The sequence below is a fragment of the Drosophila miranda genome, chromosome 4 (assembly GCF_003369915.1).
Source record: "Drosophila miranda strain MSH22 chromosome 4, D.miranda_PacBio2.1, whole genome shotgun sequence".
Classification (NCBI taxonomy): domain Eukaryota; kingdom Metazoa; phylum Arthropoda; class Insecta; order Diptera; family Drosophilidae; genus Drosophila; species Drosophila miranda.
Genome location: NC_046677.1, coordinates 19122290 through 19139108, shown reverse-complemented (window position 1 = coordinate 19139108; position 16819 = coordinate 19122290). Strand labels below are relative to the sequence as shown.

Genomic DNA, 16819 nt, shown 5'->3' with positions numbered 1-16819 from the left:
GCAACGATTTGATGAATACAATTATTGAAAAAATATCCTTGCAAAGATTGGGAAAACATACTTGCTGGGGTTGTTTGAGGCCAGATCGGCCCACAAATAATTGAGAAAACAGGATATTTATGTAAGTCCTTGGTCCTTGATAAGGACTCGCATCAAATCAGGGACATTTTTCCGATCACAAGAAGTCATTGCACGCCTAGATCGGCCGAGAAACTAAATATGTATGGTTGGGATTATTAGAGTCCTTAGCGAAAGATCAAGGAAATTTTTCTGATCACGGAGGCCATGGCACGCCCAAATCGGGCTACAAAATAAAGGATTAAATAAGATATATATGTCTGGAGAAATATATATGTCTTGATCCTTGGTCCTCGATGAGGACTCCATCAGATCACGGATTTTATTCGGAACACTGGAAGCCGTCGCCCCTTCCGATCGGTTCACAAATAACGGAGAAAACAAAATATATATGTCTGGAGAAAATATCCTTGATCCTTGGTCCTTGCAAAGGATTTTATAAAATCAGGGACATTTTTCCGAACACAGAAAGTCGTCGCACGCACAGATCGGCCCATAAATAACGGAGAATATGAGTATTATTTATCCTTAATATCCTTGGTCCTTGCAAAGGACTTCATAAAATCAGGGACATTTTTCCGAACACAGGAAGCCGTCGCACGTCCCGATCGGCCCACAAATAAGGGAGAAAACAAAACTGACTTATAACAGGCTTTGAAAATGTAGTTCGAGAAATCGCCTATAGGGGCGCCACCGTACAAGAAAAAAAAACTCGCGTCGAATGGCCAAAAACGGGATGGGACACCAGGCCAACAGAAATCAGCAGAAGGTCGCTGATTTTGTTCGTCCCCCATAAGTATGCACCATTTTTTGCACTCGCTACAGTTGCCTGCCGCTGATTTCTGTTTGCCTGGTATCCCATCCAGTTTTTGGCCATTTGACGCGAGTTTTTTTCTTTTGTACGGGGCTATTAAGGGGCTATTAAGGATTTCGTGAACTACTTTTTCAAAAATAACAAATTACAAACAAGTTTTGTTTTCTTCCTTATTTGTGGGCCGATCGGGACGTGCGACGGCTTCCTGTGTTCGGAGAAATGTCCCTGATTTTATGGAGTCCTTTGCAAAGACTAAGGATAAAGGATATTTTCTCCAGACATATATATCTTGTTTAAACCCTTATTTTGTAGCCCGATCGGGGCATGCAATGGCCGCCTTGATTAGAAAAATGTCCTTGCTCCTTCGGTAAGGACTCTAAAAACCCCAACCATACATATTTAGTTTTCTCGGCTATTTGTGGGCCGATCTAGGCGTGCAATGGATTCCTGTGACCAGAAAAATGTCCCTGATTTGATAGAGTCCTTATCAAGGACCAAGGACTAACATATATATCCTGTATTCTCCATTATTTGTGGGCTGATCTGGCCATTCCATACGTTCCTGATTTTGGAAATATCATTGATACTTTGGTAAGGACTCAAACAACCCCCCAATTTTCCCCAATTCTTCGCAAGTATGTTTTTTCAAGGAAAGGCGAAGAAGAGGGCCACGGCAGTGGACGGACCCAAAGGTCGCCCAGGCCAAAGGCCACAGCTCAGTTGCCAATGACGAAAAAAAATACAAATGGTGATTATCATTAAATTTTTGAAATTTATTAGGACTATATTTATTTTTTCATATTTTATTTGAAAGTTATAATACATTATCAATACATATATAATGTGTTACATACTATATATACTTATATTTTATTTAATTGATTCGATTATTTAAAATAATTACGGGCTTTTTGCTTTTGTGTTGTTTATATAACCTAAATATTTCTGGTTCATTTTGGTATTCACTGTTGTTAATTCAGTCATAAGATTTGAATGGTTATTTTGGATTGTTAATCTAACAGGTAGGGTAAACATTTTTTTTACGTTTGATATATGTTCGATACTTTTTTTTATATTACTATAATTTGTAAAGTTATTCAACGAACGACTCAACTCAGCTTTCTGCCACTGTTGAACACTTGCTTTCCGTGGAGTTGATGGATATATTATGTGCTGCAAAAAAAAAAATAAGTTCACTAAATTAATGTCCTTAAAGTCAATCAGAGAGAGACACGTGTATTATCTCCACCCCATCTCCGACGACGCGTCTGCGGCAATGCTGACAATGCGACTTTGACATTGCTGCGCTCTACCTTCACCACCGATGCTAGCAATGCTACCAATGCAGACTTCCCGTTGACGGCAGCCGCTGCCGACTCCGCTGACAAACTCTGCCATCTTTTCCTCTACCGCGATCAATCGTAGGTTTCTAACACTTATAATTATATATTAAGTCAGTCGTTTTCTGATATTAATTTAATGCACTTTGCAAACTAAACTGAGTTAAAAATAACTTTTTTTTGTCCTTTCAATACAGATAAAATTAACTTATACATATTTGGTATACCAATTTTACTTACCGAAACAAGAGCTCTTTCTGTGAATGCGACACTATTTCTGATAATATCATCAGAATGATGGTGATAATAAAATTGGGGATTTTGGGCCTCCGTGTATCTAGTGGTGCTGCTTATGACGTCAACGCCATGATGGTCAGAGTTGGTAACATTATCGTATCCGTTGCTATTACTAAAAATATCCACAATGCTTATTGTATGAAATTCACTGGGATGAATGTAAAACGTCGCAATCAAACCACTGTATATTACTACATGGAACAATAGACATGTCCAAATAAGTTTTATCTGAAAATAAAAACAGTGAGCATATTTTATAAACCAAAATCCTTTATAATTAAAACCTTTTTTTTTCGTCCGTATTTCGAAAATGTTGTAAATGGCACTAGGGTCATAGTTAAAAGGCCACCACAAGCCACTCCAGCCAAAAGTCCAACAAAATTCAGCTGATAGGGTAGGGTTCCGATTCCGACCAGAACACTGCATAAGAGTAACAATTTAAATAAAGCAATATGCGGCTTGTGAAGACATTTCCAATGCATCCATATCAAAAGTGCAATAAGCGAAGACACCACACCACAGAGCGATGCTGATGGTCCAACCTGTTAAACAAATTAATTAAAAGATTTTTTAATAAAACATCTGAAACAATAAAAATTCTATCTTGTACGATAACGTGCCGATTGTTTTTAGGATTTGATATAAGAGCCTCTCTTTACTCTCGTTACTCCATTGACTCCATTGAAAAGAGGATGGAGGTTTCGACTTGGACAATTTACTTCACATTGCAACTTTTTAGATATTTTGAATTACCTCTGGGCGATGTGGTACAATTATAGCGCTTGTAAGATTTCCTGCAAAGCCGGAAACTATGTAGACAACAGCAGTTCGGAGCGTTCCAATTAATTTTTCCAAATCAGCAAGAAACAAATGCTGGAAAATGAGTGTAATTGCCAAGTGTAAGATACCGGCATGCATGCACAGTGATGTTAACAGTCTATAGAGCTGATCTGGAGTTTCCACAGATATAAATGGTAACATGCCACAAACATTGTTGAGGCATGATATCTGAAAGTAAATGGGACAGGTACTGGAATAACGACAACAATTTCAAGCCATTAACACTCACCTGTGAGCAGAGAGAGGCTTCCTCATGAAAATATCCATTTATAAAATCACAGTACTCCCGCGTCGTTATTCGGCATTCTCCGTATAACCCGGTGCAACAAGGATGACCAATTACTTCGCAGACCATATGCTCAGAAGTATGGTCTTTATAACGATAGCGCTGCGTGAATGAATTCGTTTTACGACAAATGGGCCACTTTGTGATGTCGTCGGGCCACTCATATGGTGCTATTGACGCTGGTGCATCGCAAAATTTTGGATCTAAGCCACAAACTGATCCAGAAATTCGACCACCAGGTCCTGATTCGCCGGGCGACCATTTTTTCCATGTTGATATGGATTTCTAATCAATGGGATTAAAAAAGAATTGAATAAGATTCAGATTCTCATAAAATTGATCTTCATTTTATACCTCATGAAAATATGTCAATGGAAAATAAGAATAGTTTAAAACCAGTCGAATTGTTGTGAGAGGGGTGATTGTGGTAGAGCGGGAAAGCAGAAATATGTTTTGTACATTCTTAGCCTGGGCTATTATTAATATGAAGACAAATTGCCACTCCCATTTACAAATTTGTTATTTGAGTTAAAAATGTTGCTTAATTCTACTGTTGGCGATTAAGCATCATCTGCCTGCGGATCTTAGGCCCAGGCCCGTGACAGCCCTCGGCTTGGTAACGAATGGGCTACTTGACGGTGCTCTCATTGCATATCAACGTCCAATGAACAATATTGAAGACACGAAAAAAGTGGCAATCGTTGATAATGATCATATCTACTAGATTGCAAAATCAGATAGGATAATTTGTTTGGCCGAAATGAGTAGTTGAGGACTCGCACTGCCACACCCGTTCCCTCTATCTCTTTATCGTCCTGCTGTATTGAGAGACATAAAACGGCAGCATAATACGTCGTTGGTGGGGAAAAGTGAAAGAAGGTGCGGTATGGAAACAGCTTGGGTTTGTTGAAAAATATAGTATAGGGTAGACTCCCAACCTCAGCACTGTTTTTGTTTTGATAAGTATTTGTCAGCTTTTTGAAATATTTACTTACTGTAGGATAGAGGCCTCTTATACTACAATCCGCTTGAGAACTTTGAACGCATCCGGAGTCATCATTCCGGATACAGCAGGCTGTTTCCCTTTCGTGACGTCTTGTCTTAATAACCACGTCCATGATCTTGCTGTCACGTCGCATGCAGGCAGCAAACTTTGCACCAATGTGAACTAAGTCAATATTTCTAGGCCCAATCCACAGATTTCGTTGTTCTACATGTTGAACCGTCTGCAGACTTAGACTGGTGACCAGTACCTGTCCTGTTTTTTGTTCAGAGCCAATTCCAATTGGAGCAATACCATAACATATTATCGATAGAACTAAAACTAAAAACTGTACGGTATTAATCCAATAGGTAAATATAGGTCGATGATCCGTTCGATCGTCTAAATCATTGACTGAGAAATATTTGATGCGCCGTAAAGGGGTTCGCCTTGAGTTTTCCAAGACTCCATCCAACAGCTGAGCTGTGATACGTGTACCACGTTGGCATGCAGATGTTGTAGATTGTGATGTTCGCATGGATGGTTGTATTTGGCTAGGGATTGAGTTGCACAATTGTATATGACCCGCATTTACTTGATGTAAATTTTGATCAGCATTTAAATTAATATCACCATTTGTGCATGCATTGCTGATCAGAGCGGATGTGCGCCATCCGTTTTGGTGTCTTTCAGTCATGTACACACTTACTCCAACTCCCATATTGGTACCATTGGTTCCCAGTGTGGAGACACGTGGCTTAATGGTTTGTCTGCTAATATCAGATATGTCATCATTTGCAGATGCAGTAGACACTTCGCAAGGACTATCAAAAAAGAGTTCATCAACAATTATCGTTTCTAAAGCATCCGTCATGCTATTGCTTATTTCTATATCAATCGGTTGATCGTTGTGAGTCGGATCAAAACTGGAGCTGCTTTGCACATGTAACGGTGCAAAACTACGTGACCATTGCCACTGATGTTTTACTCTGTGGCTGCACTTAGTCTGCCTTTTATAAATAAAATGGAGCAAATAATTAACCATTGTTATAAACATGTGACCAACTGACGCCTTGCGCTCTACAAATTCACCGTCACAAAAATCTCTGTTAGTGTAGAATTTGGGTCGCCTATTATCTGAAGAATATGTCATATTCATAGCAATTGCATCTTGAACGGGTAGAATGTCGGGGCGATCCTGTGCGTAATTACTGCTTGCGTTAGAACAGTTCTGCTTCATTTCCGGACTATTTTGCTTTCCAACTTCGACATTAACACCGTGTCTAATCGACTGTTGGACACGATATTCTAGTGCGCTATCGAACAATCCAAATCGACGAATAGCTAGTCGACGATGTCGACCATGCCACAGAGCACAATCTTCGGCCTCAGTACTTGGCTCAACTCCAAAAAATTGGGAAGTTGTACGTTTTAAATAGATTACTATTCGCTTTTTGCAAGAGTAATGATGAATTTGAGGCTGCGGTAGTATTTGCAACGACTGGTGTTGATGTGTCTGTGTGTGGTGAGTATGCTGTAAGCGTGGATTGCTTATAAGATGGCTAAACGCAGCTGCAGTACCTGGTCCGTACAACTGATGATGACTCGACCCTTGCTTCAGTGCAATATTTCTACTATCATGGAGCTTCGTTTGAACGGACACGATACTTGAGTCGGTATTTGTATTTGCAAGTTGCTCACTCAAACTCGATATAACTGGCGCAGTCATAGGAACAGACAAAGATATCGGCACAGGACTAATAGGTCCAGTCGTTTGTGTTGTCTGATGTACCCCAGTGGTTCGTCGTGCTGTATTGCAATGCATGCACGTGCCGGCGGGGCTGTCCGCTTCCAATTGGGCTATGGTGGTACCAGGTGCTATAACAATTAAAGAATCACTTTCGTCCGATCTTCGGCTGGTTATATGTGAGTTGTCGCTACTGTGAGCTATCGTTTGCTCTGCAGTAGCTGTCATAATTGGCGAGCAATGGTTGCCTGCTGAAAAAGCCATGGAAATACTTGTTGATGGTGCGGGCAATGGCGAGGTACAAGATGTTGAACAGGATACACTCGCGACATATGTTTGTGATGGTTTGGTCAAACTTCCATGCATAGATTCCACATTGCCATTATGGCAGCACTTTGAACGATAATTATAGGGCATATTGCCGTACTGAGGCTGCACTGATGATGCCGGGGGGGTCATATTCGCTGACGAGGACTGTAATGTTAGGCCTGCATACATATCAATAGCAGGCGGTGGAGTTGGCACATATCGCTTTACTGGTGTATGTACCGCCGATCCTAGATACGCATTATAATTTTCACATTGACCCATCGGTAGCGCTACATTGGATGGTAGCAGTAATCGAGTTGAGGAAACAGATGGAACTGTTGACGGAACATTTACAGCTTCTAATAATTTTGGTTGTTGAGCTGGCTTAGCCTCTTTATACCGCTCCAGACGATATCTTGAGTTTGGGGATATGCCACGTTGATGGTAGCTTGTTGATCCGATACCATGCTTCGGAACTAAGGCATGGTTGTCTGACTTTGATATTGTTACGTTACATGTATGAGTTTTTAACTGGTTAACGCATGCCTCAAAACCATCATTATTAGGTGCGGGCGATGGAGGGGCTGCGGTATTGGCATCGTCAATCTTTTCCAGCGGCGACAGTTTCAGCTTTCCAGCGTTGGGCTGGAAAGCATCACTAGACTGCGCATTTAAGCGAGAAGATTGCAAACTGCAGTACATCACATCACATTCATTTGATTCAAAGGTCAACGAAAATTGATTCTGAGAATTAACAGATTTTCTTTGACTGATGCTGATATTACCGTTTGCACGCATTATGAAATGAACATTGTCTGGACACTTTTTTCCAGTTCTGCAATTATTGCTTGACAGTTTTTCTCCACTTGATGTCATAATAACAGTGATGGTTTCTCATCTGAAAAGAAAATATATAAGAGCCAATTTTAGTTTCATTATTAATTAAACTTTTAAATATATATGATGAATAAAGTCTCGATTTAAATTAAATATGTTGTAATGTAGTTTTATTCTCTCAGAAAATTTGTTTAAAGATAGTAGGACCTGCAAGGATCGACACTCAAGATGCGACGTTCACGTTCACTTGCTATCCGAAATCATATCCAAATAAATCATATCGAAATTTGAACTATATGTGTTTTATTATTACTCTGAAGTTTGTCTGATGGCGGTAAATATGAGCGTGCCAACGGTCGCTGGGTCCGCTAGTATTTTATATTTTATTTTCTTTACAAAAATGTAGATTTTGTCTCAAACAGTGGTATTTCCTTCCTTTTATTCGGGTAATGAACCCATCCCTAGCTAGTTTCCTCAGACCTAACAGACCTCTAACACAAGCTTGACACATCTTTCCACAGCTTAAGTTTGGCAAGGAAACTTATCAAGTTGTAAGAAATTAATACACGATAATATTCAGTTCTCCATTTTGCTGTTTCTAATCGAACATTTTGTTATAAGCAGAGCATTATAATTTGCACTGAAGCATGAACTTCAAGTTCTGGAACTCGCGTTCTTGCCTCCACTCCCGCCTTCAGAATAAGAAATTCCCTTATATTGTTTCAAAACAATGCTCTTAAGACTATCTCTCAAATATTTACATCTTTTAACAATGCTCAAAATGAGAATTCGACCATATTTGCAAGTTGACATTGTTTTGATGTCAAACCAGGTTGGTGCGTATACTTTCATGATGAAAGTAACTAGTTCTTGTAAGGATTGTGCTGGCGAATCCTATTCCTATCCTATGGTTCTGTTAATTCATTCGCATGCAACAAGCACACGAACCACTACAAGGTCCATTAAGATTTTTTTCCAATAAACATATGACTTGACATGCGGCTCCAGTGTTCACAGCAGTTTCATCACATCCAATTGCCACAAGAGGAAAACGATATTCATATGATTTTACTTAAATTGAAATATGAAATTGAAAGAAGACCGAAGTATACTGGGCCCGAATCAGATATTAAAGAGAGATAGCCATCATACTTTTATCTCGTCAAACACATTGCATATCTGTGCGAACTTTTTCGATTCCACTATTATTTATGTTTATGTTTGTTTCCTTTTGTTCGTACCATAAGTATCCCTTGTTCATTAGCGAGAAGCAGAAGAATTCGTAACCGAGGAATCCTGCACACTGAACAAAAAAACACTTCTTATTGAGTATGACATTTCAAACTATCTTCATGCCTAATCCCAACATGAAGTGGCAGAAGTCTGATTTGTTGTATACATTTTTGATTTTTATGAAGTCATCGATTAACAATACAGGAGTTAAAAATAATTTGTTTTGCTAGTTTCACTCCACGATATATATTTTTTATATACATACATACATATGTATTTGAATACATAACATTAACAAAAAACAACATTATAGCCAGAATTACTATCAATGTTGAAATTTATGAATTATGTATATATGTATGTATATAATGGATACATAATTTTAGATATATCTATTAAGAGTACAATTAACACACAGTTACATACTGATTTACATACCTCATATATGTTTAACACAAATAGATGTGCTGGTATTCACATAGAAATTTTTGGTTTCCTTTTCCTCAACAATTTTTGATCGATTTTTCGCCATATTTCAGAGCTATAAACAAAAGTGTAGCAACACTAATAAAAACTTGGTGAAATTTTTGTTCTTGTATATATTATCCATGAATATATCTTCTTATATATACGAAATTATATAGAAGATTTTTTGCACATTTATTGTTCACAATCCTTGGTCACTTAATCGCTTTCAAATTCAATGTTATACACATGTTTGCATACATTTCAAATACATGTTGAATGCGCATGTCCAATATCCTTGATGACAAAAAATACTGAATAAAATGGATTTTGAAAGTTTAAAATGTTCCTAAATTAAATAGAAAATTAAAAAAAAAAAAAACAATAAAGAAATTTATGCAAAGAATCATGTGCGCTGATAAATTACAAAATTATTCATCGAAAAATGGCCTGATGTGGCTCACAGCTTAAATGAATCAGTTTACTTTTCACGCTTAAAAGTTGAATATCTCCTAAACGATCTAACCTATCTCTAAAAATAAAATTAATACTTATAGTCGTATATTTAAGTTTAAACAAAACCAAACTCATTTAAACCTCAATAAATATTTTTGTAAAAAAGTTTTAACAAGTAGTAACATAAATTTATTTCTTCTTTTTCTTGTTTTTATTTTATAACCTCAGCAGCGCTGAGTCCCCTCGTCCTCCCTGTTGATCGAAGCAAGCGAATTGCGGATCTCGTAAGAGATATAATGGCACCAGACCATATAGTTAAGGCTATCACATCATTGCAACCCTACAAATCTCCAGGGCCGGATGACATAAGGGCAAACTAGCTTAGCTGCAAGTAGCGTGTACGGAGTCATCGTATCTTCGAAATGCACCCCCAGGCAGAGCTCAAATCCTTTTCGACCCACATATCCCTGACTAGTGCATGTAGTCCAGGCTAAGATGTGTACCGTTAAATCAACCTCGACTGTCAGGTATATATTAATGCTATCATCACACTAGACTCGCTAATCTCTGCTTCTAGAAGGCTACGCCGATGAAATAATTGGCTCCGTCCATAGAAACGAAGACTGAAGACACCGTTACTAGTTCAGAGTTATCCAAACCTTGATTGAGCAGACAATCTATACCATCCTAACAAAAAATTACATGAACCAAAAAAAAATGAAATCAACAATCAAAAGACTAATTAAGTTTGAAGTCGCAAACCTCATTAAAGCGACTTGTTTAACCTGCAAAAAGAAGATGTATTTTAGACCACTACATCTGGCCTTATTAATCTGCTTGTAAGTAGCACTAGTAGAAGTGTTCTTTATTGAATTTGTTATACAAAAACTTTTCTTTAACATGTGTATAAGGTTTGATAAGTAAATTAAATATTAAATTAAATGTCGTACTGCTCTGCTGGCTTGGCTTGAATGCCATTCGCCATATTGTTTGACTAATGTCAATTTTTACTACTGCGTACTTCTGTATATATTCTTTTATTTTATGTTTGTTGTTACATGATGGGATTAATTTAACTCATTGACTTATTTGTTTATTACTTATATATTTACATGCATTTAAGATCCGCATGATAAACAGGCATCCTTATTTTCGAGCGAGCAAACCATTTCAGCCATATGGCGTTCTCGGTCTGATTCAATATGCTGAGAGTTATTGGTACTTTCATCAAGCAAAGTTGATTTGTTAAAAGACCCATTTAGATCATTTAACGCTGATGCAGCTTGTTTCTTGTCGACAGTAAATTGTATTGCGTTGGCGGCAGGTTTTGTGCGTAAATAGTACATTCCGGTTTTTAGTCCAGCTTTCCAGGAGAAAAAATGTATGGATGTCAATTTTCCGTAGTTGGGCTCTGCTACGTGAACATTAAACGACTGACTTTGATCAATAAATGCACCTCTATCAGCAGCCATTTTAATTGTGGATTTTACTGAAATTTCCCATACAGTTTTATAAAGATCGCGAACCTTTTGGGGAATAGTTTCAATATCTTGAATGGAGCCCCTGCTGGAAATTATTTTATTTTTCATCTCATCATCCCATAAGTCCAACTCTGTTAAATCCCTCAATAAATGATGATTGACCACTTGAAATTCACCAGATAATACTCGTCTCGTATAAATATTTGTGGTATATGGTTCGAATGATTCGTTATTACCCATAATTTGTGCAGTAGATGCTGTAGGCATCGGCGCTACTAACAACGAATTCCTAATTCCGTGCTTTTTAATGTCTTCTTTCAGGCTTTGCCAATCCCATAGGTTCGTTGGAGTTTTATCCCACATATCATATTGTAGAATTCCTTTGCTTACAGGACTTCCTTCATAGGTTTCATATGGACCAAATGCTTGAGCAAGTTCACAACTAGCTTCTAGAGCTCCAAAATAAATTGTTTCAAATATTTGTTGGTTTAAAAGACCGGCTTCTTCGCTTTCATAGGGAAAACGCATTAAAATTAAAGCGTCAGCTAGACCTTGAATACCTATACCGATTGGACGATGCCTTAAATTGGACTTCTTGGCTTCTGGCAAAGGGTAATAGTTGATGTCTATAATTTTGTTAAGATTTTTGGCAACAGTTTTGGTTACTTCTTTTAATTTTTTGAAATCATACGTTTTTTCTGCTGTTACGAACATGTTCAGTGCTATTGAAGCTAAATTGCAGACAGCGATCTCATCAGGTGCTGAGTACTCGACAATTTCTGTACATAAATTACTGCATTTAATAGTGCCAACATTTTGTTGATTGCTCTTTCTATTGCAGGAATCCTTAAAAAGCATGTATGGGTTACCAGTTTCCACTTGCGATTCTATAATGGCAAACCATAAAGCCTGGGCTTCCACTGTTCGATTCGCACGTCCTTCTTGCTCATATTTGACATAGAGTTCTTCAAATTTTTCGCCCCAAACATCTTGAAGGCCAGGACATTTATGTGGACACATCAATGACCAGCTTTCATTTGCCTCAACACGTTTCATGAAAAGATCAGGAATCCATAAAGCGTAAAAAAGATCACGTGCTCGGTTTTCTTCTTTTCCAGTGTTTCTTTTGAGGTCTAAAAACTCAAAAACATCTGAATGCCAGGGCTCTAAATAAATAGCAAAGGCACCAGGTCTTTTTCCACCTCCCTGATCAACATATCGAGCCACATTATTAAAAACTCTTAACATTGGAACTAATCCATTCGACGTACCGTTCGTTCCACATATTGAAGTGCCTTTAGCACGAATGCAATGAACATTTAGTCCGATTCCACCTGCTGATTTGGAAATCAGTGCACATTGTTCAACTGATTTAAAAATACCTTCAATTGAATCCGAATTCATTGTCAAAAGAAAACACGAGGACAATTGAGGTCGATTTGTAGCAGCAGCAAAAAGCGTTGGCGAGGCATGCGTAAAGTATCGTTCAGACAGTAGGTTGTAAGTTTCCACTGCCGCATCAATATCGTCTCCATGAATACCAAGAGCGACGCGCATCAGCATGTGTTGTGGACGTTCTGCAATTTTCCCATTTATCTTAAGTAGATAGGAACGCTCGAGCGTCTTAAATCCAAAATAGTTATAACCAAAATCTCGGTCATAAATAATAGCAGAGTTTAAGCGATCAGCATTATTTTTAACAATATTATAATGAAATTCCGATACCATTGGTGACGCAGTGTTTGTTTCGCGATTGATATTTTTGAAGAGATCCTCGAAGACATCTGAAAAATTTATTGCAACAGATTGTTAATACCGAGAAATAAATGAACAGAACAGGCTTGAAGGCAGAAATGTGCTCTCCACGGTTTGTATAATAATTTTTAGGGTTAATTAGGGTTAGCGTTTTTTATGAAAGTGTTATCTTTAAATTCTCAGGGTCAAGTAACTGTAAAGTTATCGACCGGTTTGACCACATATATATACATAAATATATATATTTCCCGCAAAAAATGCACCGAAGCCAACAAAAGACTATTGAAAGTCTATTAAAACACATTTCCACATACTTTTGTGCCTATGCTATTTTTTAAGTTGATTGATACTCAGCTATTTTCACCAATTGGTTTATAATATCATGAACTTTGATCTGAAGCCCTATTAAACTACACTTTTTGGGTATTCTCTTGTATTTTTGCAGTCATGTTTTCCTTTACTATTTTCCCCTAGAGTAAAGATGATTCATGGTAAAAATTCTTCCTCAAAGACTCTTTACTAGAAATTTGTTGCAGAAATCGACCTGAGCACCAATTATAATTGATAATAATTCTTGAAAGATTGTATTACTTTCACTAATTTCCGTTCTCACCGAAACAAGATCAAATATTTAACATTTTTTCAACACCCACCACACCTTTATATCGAAAAATGTTTGGCGCCCACAAGTTTGAAGGTAAAGGAATTCCGAAAACGCAGAATCATATCTTTTAGATTGTGGAAATACAGTTAATCAAATCTCTTTTATAACTAGAATAAAGAACTGAATTCCCTGCGGCTGACTGCCCTGCCTCGCCCACACCCAAACGTTACTTCGTTGGGTTAAAATTAAAAAAAAGAAAGGAAAATAGAAACGGAAAGATGCAACAAAAGGCGCGGTGTGGAAACAGGCGGAATACAAAGCATAGATCAAACGACTGCAAATATACACTCCGAGTACCGAGTAGGATAGTTTTGTAGATCGAATGCCACTCGTCCAGGACTAGATATTGTTTGTGTACATACCAGAAAAAACTTTTTTTGTTTCCTTATGCAGATTAGAAACTGCAATCCGAGCAGCTAAAATGGCGTAGTCGGCATGATTGCAAGTCAAGCCAGCTGAAATTTCTGCAGCCAAATTGTCTAGTTCTTGCGTAGTGACTCCACAGTACAATCCGTTGATTACTTGAAGTGTAATGGACACCTAAAAATTAACAGGTTTATTAGCTTGAATATTATACACCAGGTCATGGCAAAGAGAAAAAAATTGAAACGGCATAAATTTCTCAAATATTCTTTTTAATATTGTTTGAAATTGTATACAGGATTCTACCAAATTAAAAAAAAAATAAAATTACAAAATCTTTAATGTAGCAAAAATTCATTTCTCATATTTTAGACCTGAAAAAAAAAAAAAATAGAAGCAGCAGACTAGTTAAAAACGTTTCAAAAGCCGGTGGATTAACTTCAATATTTGGTTGTGACTTTTTTTCGATATCGATGGAGCCTTTAACAATGTCGTAACCGGCAACCGGTGCCATTACGGATTGGTTATGCTCATCGAATAATTGCTTATGGGATCGTCCACCCAGTCAAGGTATGTCAACAGAGGCACTCCGCAAGGTGGTGTCCTGTCTCCTCTTCTGCGGAACAAGATTCTATGCGACCAGGAAGGGGAGGCTGCAAAGTGGAGGCATACGCGGACGAAGTTGCAGTTTTCTTCTCTAGTAAATACCCTCAAAAACTCTGCGACTTAATCAGCGCAAAGCGATCTGGGATTGAATCCCTCGGAAACGGAACTCGTGTTAAGTATAGTCAGAGTTCAGCGAACCGCCGGCCTATGCATCAGTGGAGCCCTTCGCACCACTCCAAATGATGCGCTAAATGCCATATTATGCCTCCAGAGCCTTGACATTGCAAGAAGAAACGGTCAGCAGACAGGTAACTCATCCATACTAAACAACAGCAATATCGTCATAACAAAAACGGACTACCGAGTTCCAAAGGAGTAATAACAAAGACTTGAATAGTCCAAACTATACATGAAAATCCGTTACTGAAGCTTACCTTCAAGGTGCCTAAATCAAAGCTTGGAGTTTGGAGATACATAAATACAGTTTTTTTGGGCGATTGGTGGCATAATATCATTTTGAGTGATGAGGAAAAGTTTAGTTTAGATGGTCCTGACAGTTGCAAAAATTTTTGGAAAGATATGCGCCAGGATCGGCGATGATCTAAACAAACTCCAGAACCCAGGACATTTCAAGTGCGATGCAATATGAGTGCACTTGAGTGTAGCGGGCACAGCGTCAATGTTGCGTCAGTATATCCGAGCGATGCTGATCAAGATATATAACACTCGCGCATACATATGTAGCACACTCTGTCCAATGACGCCGTTACCATACACATATATATTATATATGTACAATTATATACGGCTCTGACGCTGGCTTCGCTGCCAAAGCAGCGCCCAGCCTTTAGAGCTAAGTTAGCCCCTAAGAACATTGAACAATCAGTAATAAAATGGAACTGAACTAATTCGGTCACAAGAGCTCAAAACGTATAATTATTATACTGAAAGGCAACACATTACAAAGTACAACATTAAACCAGGCCGAACAATACCTGTATTAAAATAGGTAGACTTAAGCCCCGACGTAAATCCTATTGAGAAGCGAATAGCCCGCTCTACCGTATTTTTCAGCAAGTAAAACTACACACCAAACTAATTCTTTGCATCACATGTGCACATAAGTGTGTACATTTGTTTTTGAAAACATAAAATTTGACCAAGACATGGTACGTATGTATAAGGAATACCTATCAAGGTTTCTACCCTGCATCGAATACTTTAGTGATTAACTGTAATCTAATTCCTAAGACGCATGCTGTGACTGTAAATGTGCACGCTTAATTGCGAAAAGAATCAGAAAGAGATTAAATACAACTTACAGGGTCAACGAAATCCATATTCAAATTATAACATAGCTTCTGAATTCGTGAGGTAATTTTATCAAAATGTACTTCTTCCTGTCTTCCATCTAAAAACAAAAGTTAATATAACAGTTTTGTGCATTTTTTTTGTTCGCATACCTCGTTTGACAACAAACAATTTGGACGTTTTAAAAGTTTTATTTTTCAACATTTTTCCCGGTTATTTCACAATTGTTTGTTACAACAAAGTATCGAAAAAAGGCGCCAAACAATTAGAGTTACCGTATGATTGTTTTACTATTTTTACTGATACTATCGAGTAAAATGAAAATTATGATGATAGTCAAAATAGCGTCGAGGAGCCAGTGTTCATTCGGAACATCGGAAAACTGAGAGCATAATAGTAAAGACTATATAATGCCGAGAAGTTGCATGAGGGAATTAAAAGCTATTCTATCGCGGGGTTTTTCAATTCTCTTTTGGGGTATCCATCGTCTCTGACAGCAGTCCGCTGCCTAGCTATTCGGTCGGCTACTTGTCTTTGGCGAGAAACAACATTAATCAAAGAACAAATTTGACCAAGTTGATATAAAAAAATGTGTGGCCACCATTACAAATTTAAGCATGTCTGTTTGTGCCTTGGCTGCTCGGTGCTCGGTTTTCTGGTGTTACTCCCACAATTTCTGATGCTCTTTCTGGACTTCCAGCTTATTCCGAGCAATCTCCAGCGGGTTGTCCAAATTTGTTCGTTTTGGCATATGTTTGGGTTAGCTGCGAATCCGCAATATTATCATGGCAAATTCTTATAGCGCGATTTTTCTGTATTTGTGTGTTTAATGGCTGAAAATAATAATGTCATAAACTACACACCTATAAATATATTAATATGAAATTAACATAATATACACCGGTCGTGAATGTTAGTGGAAATCGAACAGAACATAATCACTATCGATATGATT

General features: G+C 37.9%; 2 protein-coding genes and 2 long non-coding RNA genes across 4 annotated transcripts; 2 read left to right on the top strand and 2 right to left on the bottom strand.

The window, feature by feature from the left end:
- Positions 1-1727: 1727 nt before the first annotated feature.
- Positions 1728-9470, bottom strand: LOC108164102 (inactive rhomboid protein 1). Its single transcript, XM_033392635.1, has 7 exons — positions 9202-9470; positions 4651-7591; positions 3599-3940; positions 3283-3537; positions 2814-3071; positions 2473-2757; positions 1728-2065 (listed from the first exon to the last, which is right to left on the bottom strand). Exons 2-7 carry the CDS (start codon positions 7567-7569, stop codon positions 1793-1795), a joined length of 4332 nt encoding a protein of 1443 aa, XP_033248526.1. The 5' UTR covers positions 7570-7591; positions 9202-9470; the 3' UTR covers positions 1728-1792.
- Positions 9471-9918: 448 nt separating this feature from the next.
- Positions 9919-10828, top strand: LOC117188653. Its single transcript, XR_004472779.1, has 2 exons — positions 9919-10211; positions 10262-10828. It is a non-coding gene; the product is annotated as an uncharacterized LOC117188653 (long non-coding RNA).
- LOC108163451 (ribonucleoside-diphosphate reductase large subunit) lies at positions 10525-16141 on the bottom strand. Its single transcript, XM_033392820.1, has 4 exons — positions 16017-16141; positions 15876-15964; positions 13947-14124; positions 10525-12949 (listed from the first exon to the last, which is right to left on the bottom strand). Exons 1-4 carry the CDS (start codon positions 16066-16068, stop codon positions 10803-10805), a joined length of 2466 nt encoding a protein of 821 aa, XP_033248711.1. The 5' UTR covers positions 16069-16141; the 3' UTR covers positions 10525-10802.
- LOC117188654 lies at positions 15453-16117 on the top strand. The gene is made up of 2 exons (XR_004472780.1): positions 15453-15722; positions 15805-16117. It is a non-coding gene; the product is annotated as an uncharacterized LOC117188654 (long non-coding RNA).
- Positions 16142-16819: the final 678 nt, after the last annotated feature.